The sequence below is a fragment of the Leptodactylus fuscus genome, chromosome 9 (genome assembly GCF_031893055.1).
Source record: "Leptodactylus fuscus isolate aLepFus1 chromosome 9, aLepFus1.hap2, whole genome shotgun sequence".
Classification (NCBI taxonomy): Eukaryota; Metazoa; Chordata; class Amphibia; order Anura; family Leptodactylidae; genus Leptodactylus; species Leptodactylus fuscus.
In genome coordinates, this window is record NC_134273.1 from 34,952,868 (window position 1) to 34,966,353 (window position 13,486).

Here is a 13,486-nt window from a genome sequence, read left to right on the forward strand (position 1 = left end):
AGTGACACCATCTGCAGCAAGATGATGCTGCAGCTCTTTGGAGGTGGTCTGTGGATTGTCCTTGACTGTTCTCACCATTCTTCTTCTCTGCCTTTCTGATATTTTTCTTGGCCTGCCACTTCTGGGCTTAACAAGAACTGTCCCTGTGGTCTTCCATTTCCTTACTATGTTCCTCACAGTGGAAACTGACAGGTTAAATCTCTGAGACAACTTTTTGTATCCTTCCCCTGAACAACTATGTTGAACAATCTTTGTTTTCAGATCATTTGAGAGCGGGATGTCCATGCTCGGCGACCATCAAACTTAACTGAACTTGAATTGTTTTGTAAAGAGGAATGGTCCAAAATACCTTCATCCAGGATCCAGGAACTGATTAAAAGCTACAGGAAGCGACTAGAAGCTGTTATCTCTGCAAAAGGAGGATCTACTAAATATTAATGTCACTTTTCTGTTGAGGTGCCCATACTTTTGCACCGGTCAAATTTTGGTTTAATGCATATTGCACATTTTCTGTTAGTACAATAAACCTCATTTCAATCCTGAAATATTACTGTGTCCATCAGTTATTAGATATATCAAACTGAAATAGCTGCTGCAAACACCAAAATATTTAGAACTAAAAATGATTAAAATTAATAGGGGTGCCCAAACTTTTTCATAGGACTGTACATAACAGAGGTCTGACTTGTAATGTGCTCTTCTGTAACATGGTGGTGATAGTGATGTAATGTTTGGGGGAGGCAATAGACTCCCTTTAAATAATTATTCGCTGGTAAAATTCCCCCTACAGTATATAGACTGTTCTGAATACATTATACACTTAATGTGCATTATAATAAAGGCAAATTTGTAGTTACATGCTATAAGGAGATTGCAGAATACACATATACCTCACAAGCAAACTAACACAGAGAAAACATGTCTGCTAACAAACACCCTATACAATAGGGAGGACATTCTACAAATACAAGCCACACTTCCGCAGTGCATTGTAACAAGACAATTCACATTCTTCCACACAAGCTCAGCTCTGCACTGAGACAAAGCCATCATGTATTATTCAGAGCTTCCAAATACGATTCTTTAGTGACATTTTTTCGGAGTCAGCTATTAGAGGTAACGTACAGAGAAACTCAGAATCCCACTGATCTACTGGATGACTGAAATTAATTTTCAATGAATGATACATATTTCCAGGGAGAGATGACAGCTAGGAATAAAGGTGGCATATAGCGCGGTGTCAGCCTCAATGCTGGTATCACTTCTTATGTTAATAATCTGTTGGAGCAGGAACTTGGCAGACAACACCCATTGTATCATTCGCTCCATCAGCCCACTGTATGACTAAACAGCCAAGAATCGGCTAGAACAGTATTACTGTAGCAAAATGGAGAGGGTACAATGAAAATAACAATGCGGTTCTAGGTAATAATAAAAAAAAACAATAGTGTTTTTAGTTTCTTTTTTTGGTTCGGATAATACCAAGTACATCCCATATGAAATGTAGAGATAGGTCAACTGGTAAGCCTGGGAACCCCTTTAAAGCAATGCGGTCAGGTGATTTCTGCTGCCCTGTCTGAGTATATGATGGAGAGAGAGATATGTGATATATAGGGTTATAGGATTTGCAGCAGGATTTCTGAGTGAACAGCCGACTAAATTCTGACAGGACTCCTAGGAGAGCCAGTGGGAGTCCTGATTTCTTCATCCATACAGGATAATGAGTAGCCATCTCTGACAGATACTGATGGCTTATCTTACGGAAAGGTCAGTCTGGATTCTGACACACAGCACCACACTGAATTTGCTGAATTGCTATGGCCTCTTCACTGTATGTTATATAACGGCTGTGGTTAATACTGGAAGTCAGCTTCATTCACTTAAATGGGACTGAGCTGCATACAGGGCATATGATCGATGATCTGGATGTCACATGATGTCTTTAGCCTGTGAAACACAACTGCACTCAAACATGAGAATGGGCAACACAAAATAAATTACAAAAATGGGGGGCAACAACTGCAAAAGAGCTTGTGCATAACCCCAAAAAGAAAGAAACTGCAGCAAAAAGGCGCACACCTCATACATAAAGTGACATAAGTATTTATTAACATAAATATCACAACAAAAAGGACCCCAAAAACAACTCAAACCAGAAAAATACTGACTCCATTCAAAATAAAAGTGACCCACAAGCCAGGGCAGAATCCATAATAAGATTCAGGGAGCACTAAAAGAGTATAGTGTGAATATTGAAGGTATTCTAGTATCCATCAATATCAACATAAAAAATGCAGGGATCAAATGACACCAAAGTGGCGCAACCACAAGAAGTACTGTATATACTCGAGTATAAGCCAAGTTTTTCAGCACAGTTTTTGTGCTGAAAAAGTCCCCCTCGGTTTATACTCGAGTCAAGCGTAGGGGGGATATTGTTATATACACTCCAGACACTGTATTGTTTGCATGGTGAAGGTTGCTCTCCAGCCAGAAGGTCCACGGGGAGTGCAGCGGGATGCCCTCACTGTTCGGCTCCTGCAGCAGCTCCAGGCTGGTGATGGTTCAGGTGCAGCTGCTCCTCGCTCTCCGCTTTCAGGATAGGGGATAAATACTAGATTGATGTTGATGGATGGGGTTTGGGGTGCAGCAGGTGCTGGGGAAGGGCTGGTGTTTTGGTTGTCTGTATGCCCCTTCCCTGAGCTTAAAGGTGCAGACCCCCCCCCCCAACTTGGAATTCAGTCTGACTACAGCCAGGCTGAATATAGGGTATCTGCAGTGCTCCTATTCCGTCGGGAAGGGGTTAATAGGAGCACTACAGATACCCTATATTCAGCCAGGCTGAGTTCCAAGTGGGGGGGGGGAACCCAGTCCTCAAGCTCAGGGAAGAGACAGACAGACAACCAAAACACCCCCTCCCCTTCCTCAGCACCCAGCACCTACTGCTACCAAAAACTCCGGCCATTTTAATTTTTGAAATTTTCCAGTAACTGCTGTATTTCCCCCCCTCGGCTTACACTCGAGTCAATAAGATTTTCCAGTTTTTTGTGTAAAAATTAGGGTGGGGGGGGGTCGGCTTATATTCGGGTCGGCTTATACTCGAGTATATACGGTAACTGAACAGACAAAAAAACATCTCAACTTGGAACAGCGGGTAATGGGGGTGCCAGGTCAACAACCCCCGCCAATCTCATATTTATGACCTATGCTGCTATGTCATCAATATCAAACTCCTGGTAACCCGGTCTAAGGCTCCTTCACACTCACTTTTTTGTCTGCATTTCGGCATTTTTAATATTGTAACATTCAAGACATTTAGGCTTAGTTCACATGTAAATTACGTGTGGCTTATTTTGGCACCAGAAAAAAACGCTTCCTAATTAGGAAGCGTTTTTTTGGACCTTGCCAAGCTTTTTGTGGAGCGTTTTTTTGTAAAAATCGCTTCCAAAAGGTTCCAGGCGGTTTTCCCATCCTTTAAAGAGAATGGGCTGCAAAAAAGGCGTCACGTTTTTTACCGTGCAGGTTTTTGTAAAAAAAACACGACGAGTTTTTTTGCAAAAAAACGCGCGGCAAAAAAACGTGCGTTTTGCGCTTCCCATTCACTTCTATTGCTTTCTTGAGGCAGAAAACGCCTGAAGAAAGGTCATGTTGCTTCTTTTTCTCTGCTAGCAGAAAAAAAAAAGAAGCTAGCAGTCTACATAGACTAACATTGTACGGAGGAGGATTATGACGTGGATTCCGCTGTCAAAAATCTCCTCCCATAGATCGTAAGCCCTCGTGGGCAGGGCCCTCTACCCCACCGTGCCAGTCGGTCACTGTTAGTATTATATCTACCTGTATATTTTGTGTATTGTATGTAACCCCCAAATGTAAAGCACCATGGAATTAATAGTGCTATATAAATAAACAATAACAATAATAATAATAATAATAATAATAATACTATGGATGCTTTGACTAGACCCCACCAATAAGCTGCTATATCACACAAATGTGTGCTTGATATACTTGTGTTACCCACCACGGGCTGCTCTCCCATACCAGATCAGTCACTATCTATACGTACCAGCAAGGAACGACATGAAGTTAATTCTCACAGTCAAACTCTTTTTATCTCCTTGAAGTGATCTATAGCTTGGACCGCTTTCATACTTCTCTGTCTCCAATTTTTTCCTGACTGGGGAAATAAAGAGATATATTAGTGAGAAAAAGCTGGGGTTTTATAAAAACGATATCCAAGACTATAGAGTATAACTGCTGAATCAAATTATAGAACCGTTACCATGAAACAAAGACAGGAACTGCTATGGAAATATGGTAAGGTGGTTTTTTTTGTGATTTTTAATGTTGCAGTTTTATTTTTCTGAGGCCAGCAGTATGATCGACAAGCTGTACAATATTCTGTCAGTCTAATACCCATGTATGTAACATCTGGCCTGGGTATTTTACACATACACTTATTCTATGTCACTTTCACAGGCATAACTTGTATATAACTTTGGTACAAATTAATCATCAAATAGAAAAACAATATATGCCAGAATGTAAGGAAAGGAGATATCATCTGTCAGGGGAGAGTTAGGAATCCCCATAGTGGGTCGATTACCGTATTTTTTGGACTATAAGACGCACTTTTTTTCCCCAAAATTTTGGGGGAAAAGAAGGGTGCGTCTTATAGTCTGAATGTAGTGCCTGGCACCCGCCGTAATAGAGAGGCGAATGCCGGCAAGGGATAGACGCCAACACAGGTGCCGGGGCCTGAGACATCGCTGCGTTCCTCTGCCCTGCATGAAGCCAGCAGCGGCAGGGGCGATGCTATTCCGCTCCTCCGTCCCCCCGCTGCTGGCTTCATGCAGGGCAGAGGAGCGCAGCGATGTCTCAGGCCCCGGCGTCTATCCCGTGCCGGCATCCGCCTCTCTAGTACAGCGGATGCCGGGTCAGTAGTCAGTATCGGTGGCCCCTTCTCCCCCGGGGCCGGTCCGGCGATATCGCAGGAGCCGACCTGTTCGGGTGACAGCCGGGAGCCTAATGAGGCTCCCGGGCCTGTCACGGCTATATTAGTATTGCGGCTGGTCTCTATGACCAGCCGTAATACTAATAGACAGAATGTCCCATAGACGGCAATACAGTTGTATTGCCGTCTATGGGACTTGCAATCAAGCGACCGCAGGTTCAAGCCCCCGGGGGGGAATAAAATAGTAAAAAAAAAAAAAAAAAAAAAAAAAGCTTTAAAAATATATAATACAAATATAAAATAAATAAAAGTTCTAAATCACCTCCTGTCCCTAGAATATATATATAAAAGTAGAAAATCATATATCATAAACCACCGGGTTTTTTTTCAATACAAGGTGATCTAAGCAATAGATATTCCCCAAAATGGTATAACTAAAAAGTACTTCTGGCCCCGCAAAAAAAACACTCTATGCGTCCCCGTACAGCTGCAGGGTCACCTGTCAATGTGGCCTTGCAGCTGTTGCAAAACTACAACTCCCATATATTAAATATTTTACCATTTTTTGCTTCAAAATTTTTTTTCCCTATTTTCCTCCTCTAAAACCTGTGCGTCTTATAGTCCGAAAAATACGGTATAACTTATATGTAGAGACTTTAAAGGGATTTTCCAAGGTTTATAACTGATGGCCTACTCTTGGGATAGATCATCACTGAAACATCAGCAAAGGCCTGACACCCAAAAACCTTAACTAATCAGTTGCAGTGTTGAGGTTAGTGCTGCAGCCTCTTCAGTACTTAGCAAGCCTTGCGCCATACATTCGTACACTTGTTAAGCTTAGTATCTCAGTTTAGCCCATCAACTGGAATGAGATTGAGCTGCGATCTGGCCATGTGACCTATGAACATGGCATTACAAAGCATGTGACACAGATGGGGCGCCCTGGGATCACTGCTGATGCTTCAAATAGCTGATCTGTGTGGAGATCCTGGTTGTTGTGCTCCTATGGACGTTTAACTGATATCCTTTCCTAAGTATAGGTAATTAAAGTCCAGGAAAACCCCTTTAAGGCTAAAAATATCTACATAGTGTATTTGATGTCACTTTAACCTTAAAAAACACAGAAAACATTTACCAGCTTACAAAATGACTTTCATAACTGTGGAAAACAAAACTGCAGAAAGTATTTACGGTAATTGATTTTGTATTTTTTTGCATATTAAATATTCCACCCAAATAAAAACTAAGGGCAAATTCACATGTACCTAAACTTTCACCTTCTAAAAACTTTTTCCCAAAATTAAATCTACAAGTTATCTTACAGTTATGTAGACAGAAAAGAAAAAAAGTTTTGACCGAGTAAAATCAATATGGTCCTAAGGTCCAAATATTATCCCCTTTCTGTGACGCTCTTAACCCCTTCCCGACATGCGCCGTAATAGTACGGCGCGTGTCGGGTCTGTTACTATGGCGACCACCCGGGAGCTGGGCGGCCGTCATAGCCGCCGGGTGTCTACTGCTTTAAGCAGTAGACAACCGGCTCTAATGCCTCCGATCGGTCCCCGGACCGATCGGAGGCATTAACCCCTCCGGCGCTGCTGTCAAAGGCGCCGGAGGCGCCATTTTCCCGGCGGCGCATGGGTGCCGCCATTTTGGCAGGGATCGCCGGCTCCTGGAGTATGCTCCAGGGCCGACGTCATGTTGCCATGACAGCCGAGAGCCTTGTTAAAGGCTCCCAGCCGGTCTGCAAATTCTCTCTTTTGCAGGCTGGTGTATGCAGCCTGCAAAAGAGATGATGATTTTTTGCAATGCATTGCAATGCATTAGCATTGTAATGCATTGCATTAGTGATCAGACCCCCTGGGGTTCAACACCCTTAGGGGGTCTAATAAATGCAAAAAAAAAAAAAAAAAGTAAAAAAAAAAATATAAAAAAATATAAAAAGTATTAAAAGTTCAAATCACCCCCCTTTCCCTAGAACAAATATAAAAGTAGTTAAAAACTGTGAAACATATACATGTTAGGTATCCCCGCGTCTGAAATCGCCCGCTCTACAAATCTATAAAAATATTTTTCCTGTTCGGTAAACGCCGTAGCAGGAAAAATAGTCAAAAGTGCCAAACCGCCGTTTTTTCACTGTTTTAATTCTGATAAAAATTTGAATAAAAAGTGATCAAAGCAATAACATTTCCCGAAAATGGTAGAACTAAAAAGTACACCCGACCCCGCAAAAAAGACGCCCTATGCATCCCCGTATACCTATGTATAAAAAAGTTACGGCCGTCAGAATATGGCGACTTTTAGAAAAAAAAAATTTTAACACCGTTTTGGAATTTTTTTTAGGGGTCAAAATGTAAATAAAACCATATAAATTTGGTATCCCTGGAACTGTACCGAAACACAGAATATAGGGGACATGTCATTTTGGCTGCACAGTGAACGCCGTAAAACCAAAGCCCGTAAGCAAGTCGCAGAAATGCATTTTTTCTTCAAATCCACCCCATTCTGAATTTTTTTCCTGCTTCCCAGTACATTATATAGAATAATTAATGGTGGCATCATGAAGAAAAAATTGTCCCGCAAAAATTAAGACCTCATATGACTCTGGGAGCGGAGAAATAAAAAAGTTATGGGGTTTAGAAGGAGGGGAGTCAAAAACGAAAATCAAAAAATGCCATCGGCGGGAAGGGGTTAAACAATTTCTAATTTTATGTTTGTTAATCTATCCATAGATTAGGATTACACACGGCTTTCATATCACTTTTGCCCCTACCCAGAACAATTTACCAGTGCAGTAAAGCTATGGTGACAGTAAAGCTGTTATGTGGAGATTTTTGGCTTCGTGCTGCGCTGATGCTCTCATGTTGATGCGTGTCCTGTTTCTGCTCAAGCAGAAATACTCTGGAAAAATACAGCTTTGGAGACTTGTTATTGTGCATTTTCTATTCATGTACCTTTATCTGTGATAACAGTATCAGCGTGCTTAGGATGGTACAGAGCACCATGTTCTCCCTTTGATGAAGATGCTTCTATTTTCTGATCTTTTGAAGATTGCATGTTCAATTGGAGATTCTGTAAATCGGCTTTCATGTCTGTCCAGCTCCTTTCTGATTTCCGCTTTCCTGCCTGTCCTGCTGGCGCTTTTTCCGACTGAGCCACAACTGATAAGCCAGTATTAGACATTTCTAGCCTGTCAAAAGATCAATAAGAGATACGACCTGCTGTGAAGATCATACCAATACCTGTCATCGTGTATAGCTGCAACTAGCTAAAACTTGGCAAACTTTATTGTGACAGAGAGCTTAATATCATAAATATATGGTATATTATATGAATAATTATGAACCTTACAGATGGCATACATGGAGATAACAGAAGCCACACCTAAACCTTCAGGCTTTGAGTACAGCTATTAAGCTGGATATACACAGATATATACATAGGTGTAACCCAAAGCTCCTGGGACCCCAATGCAGCCTCTGTAATCGGTCCCCCACATATGTGCTACCTGGTGTCCTTTTATATGGTAGAGAGGTTTAATGGCCCCTCAGGCTCTGAGGCCTACCTGTGCAATCCCCTATAGTTAAGTGTCTGGATACATGTTAGCTAAACCCGTCAACCATCTAAAAAGCGTATGAGGGCCTCTTCCCCGAAAGCATGCATGTGTATGGGGGTGTGGAAATAGTAAGCATTCAGCTAAAGGCTAGCATGTATAGCCAGCTGTAAATTTACAGGCAAGAATAACAGAAAAGCAGATCCCGCACCACTACCAAAATACAAAAAAGTAGCAAAATAATGAAGGCAAAAACCTAGTACACTGCCTGAAGGAGTCAGTCATGGTGAGAACAAAAGAACACACATCGGAGGTCTATACATAACTAGAAAGAAGCAAACAATGCAGCAGAATTGTTAAGTATCATTTGCCCTTCACACAACAATTGTGAACCATTTACATCTACATCATTTATCCTGACGGACAACCCCATTATTAGTGGCTGATAGAGCACAGGGGGAACAGTTACCTCTTCAGTGAATTGTCTGTCTCTGGGTTCAACATGTTAGGTTCTGGAAACTCGGCAGGTAGAAATTTCTCTGGCTTTGCACATGTCAGGGCTGGCGACATAAAACACAATGAATATTAAATCCTAGTCACATATAAAACTGGATAGATTTATAGCAGCCATGGATTACACTTCTGTAATAACTCCTATTCTACTATTTAATGAGAAGGTGAGCATAATGAAAAGTCTCCGAATCCAAGATTTAACAAAAATTTTAAAAAAGATTTTAAAATGAAAACTTTTCAAACTGAAATGGTTGGCTCACCATAGACATTGCTGATATATAAGGTAATGCCGGTATACGTGGATTTTAATGATTTACAAATAAAATGATGAACTTATGATGAAGTGCTGGATCGCTGCTGTTCTTGGACTGTGGATTAGAAGATGGTCACTCTTTTAAGCGAGCTCGCCATTGCTTTGCTTCTACGTCTAATATTAATAGCCTATCTTTAGGAAAGGTCTGTAAGGGTCCAACAGCTGAGACCTACGCAGATCTGCTGTGCCCAGACAGCACAGCTCATGACATGGCGGGAGCTGTGCTATTCACGTGCTGTGCGATTTATAACAGCAGGTATTGGTACTGCAATGCGGCACCATGAACCTAAAGGCTCAAGTACCAAAACCTGCAGCTACTAATTGTACAGCTAATGAGCAGCATGGCTACTGCCATGTAAAAAATACTAAAAACTGTGCTGTTCCCAAAGAGATGGTCTGTAGGGGTCCTAGATGTCGGACTCTCACAGATGTAATATTGATGACTTAGTCTAAGGATAGACCATCAATATTAGAGACTGGATAACCCAAATAATTATTCAATAATTTTCTTTTTTGGACAATTTATGTTTTCTATTAGAGGTTACAGACAACAGCCAATAATAATATTCAGAGCTTCAGTGTAAAGCATGGAGGATGGATAGAGCAGCAGTCAAGTCCTCTGATGTGACAGAAATTTCAAAGTACTGAAAGCACATATTGGACAATGAAGCTAAACACAGCGGCACTTAATAGGATATTCTAATACTTTTGACCTGCACAAGTCCCATTGGAAACGCTACATGCCAGTCACTGGAGCTAGAGCATTAATCGAGATATATATATATATATATATATATATATATATATATATATATATATATATATATACACACACACAAACACACTGAGTGGCCACGCAGTCTGCACTGCAGCCCACATTTGGCTCTGTGTAGTTGGCGCTGGGTCCATGGAGCGGACACTGGTATCCACAGCATCCCATAAATGCTCTATGGGGTTGAGGTCAGGCGAGCGGGCAGGCCAATCAAGAGTCGTGAGGTCACTGGTGTGTTCATTAAGCCAGTCCCGTGCCACCAACGAGCGATGACAAGTTGCATTGTCCTGTTGGTACACAGCATCCCCATCAGGAAACTCCAACTCCATCAGTGCAGTCCTTGGCATACAGCCCTGGTGGAAATGGCGACCCACATTCAAAACGGCAGCAATTTGACTCACAGTAGACTGTCGAGAGCCCCGTTCGACTCTGCAGAGGTGACATGACGTCCGGTCATTGAACACTCGTGGTCGACCAATGCGCTGGTTTACGCGGCTGCCAACTTTGTCTCTGTGATATTGCAGGTCCACCCAAGACACTGTTGACCTCGGAAACCCAAATTCCCAGGTAATCTCCAAAATGCTATGCCCCATGCGTCTTGCACAGATTATCATCCCATGTTCAAAGTCACTTAACTTGCGACGCACTGCCATGTTCAAGAGACACCTGTCTGCATCAGACTGCTCAGATAGCCTGGCGACAATAACGCCATAGGCCGCACTACAGTTTGAGCGTCATATCCGACACAAGTGTGACCGCCGATATCAGTGCGATCACATTGTGATGTAGTAGAGGAATCTACCCATATTTGTTTTCTAATCATCTGCCCCTGATGATTCCAACTTTGATGAAACGCAGCGTTGGGCAGCTAATTTTAGGGTGATGATCAGTGTATTTAGTTTCATGTCTCTTTGGCTAGATTAACAGCATACAGGTTTGTGCCGCTCACTAAGTTCCTTCAGGTTTGCCAGACCCCGTTGGCGTGGCGTTAGGCCAGTAACCTCGGGTGAGACGAGCTCTGGAGAACTTTCATTCATTTATAGTGAGCAGAGCACCTGTTATACCTGGTTGTTGGTCTATCTGACATGTGATATTACGACTGAGGGAGATAGACTACTAGTGTTGAGGGGATACTAGCCATTCCACCATCTATGTAGACTACTGTATCTATATCTTAGATCCCAGAACGTTACATTTACACTTTATCTTTAATGTTAAGCACCCCTTTTTTGTATCAAGTATTACATTGGTTATTATATATGGGATGAAAACTACCCTATATATATAGTGACCATTAGCAGTGATCCATAGTTTTACATGAACACTTTTTGCACTATTTTAAATGGCATAATAAAAATGAAGTTTTATATATTTTGTCAGTGAATCCTTTTTGTAGTCTAGAGGTACACTATCTTTGGAGCCAGTGAATGTGTCATATCCGACACAACCGGCACTGGGACATGCCTTCCCATTACCTTTGGCCACTGTGTGTGTTGTGTGTTTGTGTGTTCATTCCTCAATCACAGCCAAACGGCTGAATGGATTTTGGGGAAATTTCGCACACACACACACACACATATTTGCCAGGAAAAGGTAGTAGGCTACTTTAAATGTGGGTCACTCACCCCACCGTGACCCTGCAAACAACCCTCCGGCTCGGCTGCAGCAGCTGGCATTCCGCCAGCGCTGGTCTGTGCACGCACCTCCTATTGGTGCAAGGCAGGCTGTGGGCGGGCTCTGGAGCCAGGGCTGCGGCACCATAGGTTGTGGGCTGAAGGTGGGCATGCCGATTCAGCAGGGAAAACTGAGGAAGATGGCAGCAGCCCACATGGTCCCGGCGCCACAGCTGTCCCAGCCCACCTACACAGCTCGCGGACGGAGGAGGCTGCTGCTGCTGACACACCACAGGTAAGTGCAGCGGGTACAGGGGGTTGGGGAGGGGGTGTCCCGGGGGGAGGGGTGTCCCCCGAGTGCCTACGTTGGGGTCCCCAGGGATCAACCACATACCCCAGCTTCATGTCCCCCCCCCCCCCCCCCATTCATTGGCCCCAGCGTAGTTGGACTCACCTTGCCACGCTCCCCCGAAGCTCTCTCCACTCGCTCGCTGCGTATGGCAGGTACACTGCAGTACAGGCGCTGGTATTCGGCAATGCACTGTATAATACCGGCGCCTGTATTGCAGTCTACCTGCCTAGGCTGCAATACAACCGTACGCCTGACAGGCCAGGGAGGCAGCGCGAGGCTCCGGCTCATAGCAACCCGACGCCAGTCCTTGCTCTGCCTCCTATACGCCACACACAGCCAGCCGCCCGACACCGATGTGCGACGGGGGAGTGTGGCAAGGTGAGTCCACCTACTCTGGGGCTGATGTGAGGGGGGGGGGGGACAAGAAACTGCGGGCAGAGATGGGGGGACAACAAACTGGGGGCAGAGATGGGGGTCCGAGAAACTGGGGGCAGATGAAGGGGGGGGGGGGGACAAGCAACTGGAGCCAGAGATGGGGGGACAACAAACTGGGCCCAGAGATGGGGGGGGACAAGAAACTGGGGGCCAATGAAAGGGGGAACAAGAAACTGGGGGCACAGATAGGGGGACAAGAAACTGGGGTCAGATGAAGGGAGGGACAAGAAACTGGGGGCAGAGATGGGGGGACAAGAAACTGGAGGCAGAGATGGGGGGACAAGAAACTGGAGGAAGAGATGGGGGGGCAAGAAATATAAGCGGTTCAGCGCAACCGCCAACCCGCAGACGAAGTCGCGGGTAACCACTAGTGTGTATGTATGTATATATATATATATATATATATATATATATATATATATATATATATACACATATACACACACACAGTGCCTACAAGTAGTATTCAACCCCCTGCAGATTTAGCAGGTTTGATAAGATGCAAATAAGTTAGAGCCTTCAAACTTCAAACAAGAGCAGGATTTATTAACAGATGCATAAATCTTACAAACCAAAAAGTTATGTTGCTCAGTTAAGTTTTAATAAATTTTAAACATAAAAGTGTGGGTCAATTATTATTCAACCCCTAGGTTTAATATTTTGTGGAATAACCCTTGTTTGCAATTACAGCTAATAATCGTCTTTTATAAGACCTGATCAGGCTGGCACAGGTCTCTGGAGTTATCTTGGCCCACTCCTCCATGCAGATCTTCTCCAAGTTATCTACGTTCTTTGGGTGTCTCATGTGGACTTTAATCTTGAGCTCCTTCCACAAGTTTTCAATTGGGTTAAGGTCAGGAGACTGACTAGGCCACTGCAACACCTTGATTTTTTTCCCTCTTGAACCAGGCCTTGGTTTTCGTGGCTGTGTGCTTTGGGTCGTTGTCTTGTTGGAAGATGAAATGATGACCCATCTTAAGATCC

The 13,486-nt window shown here is 43.4% G+C and overlaps 1 protein-coding gene across 1 annotated transcript in view; it reads right to left on the reverse strand.

Annotated features, from left to right (window-relative positions):
* The window catches only part of CFAP92 (cilia and flagella associated protein 92 (putative)), a 64,308-nt gene that overhangs the window by 32,153 nt on the left and 18,669 nt on the right, over positions 1 to 13,486 (reverse strand). The window contains exons 5-7 of the mRNA XM_075286155.1: positions 8,974 to 9,064; positions 7,906 to 8,141; positions 4,064 to 4,174 (exon numbers count right to left, since the gene is read on the reverse strand). Coding sequence (XP_075142256.1) covers positions 4,064 to 4,174; positions 7,906 to 8,141; positions 8,974 to 9,064 — 438 coding nt within the window. The remainder of the gene's footprint in view (positions 1 to 4,063; positions 4,175 to 7,905; positions 8,142 to 8,973; positions 9,065 to 13,486) is intronic.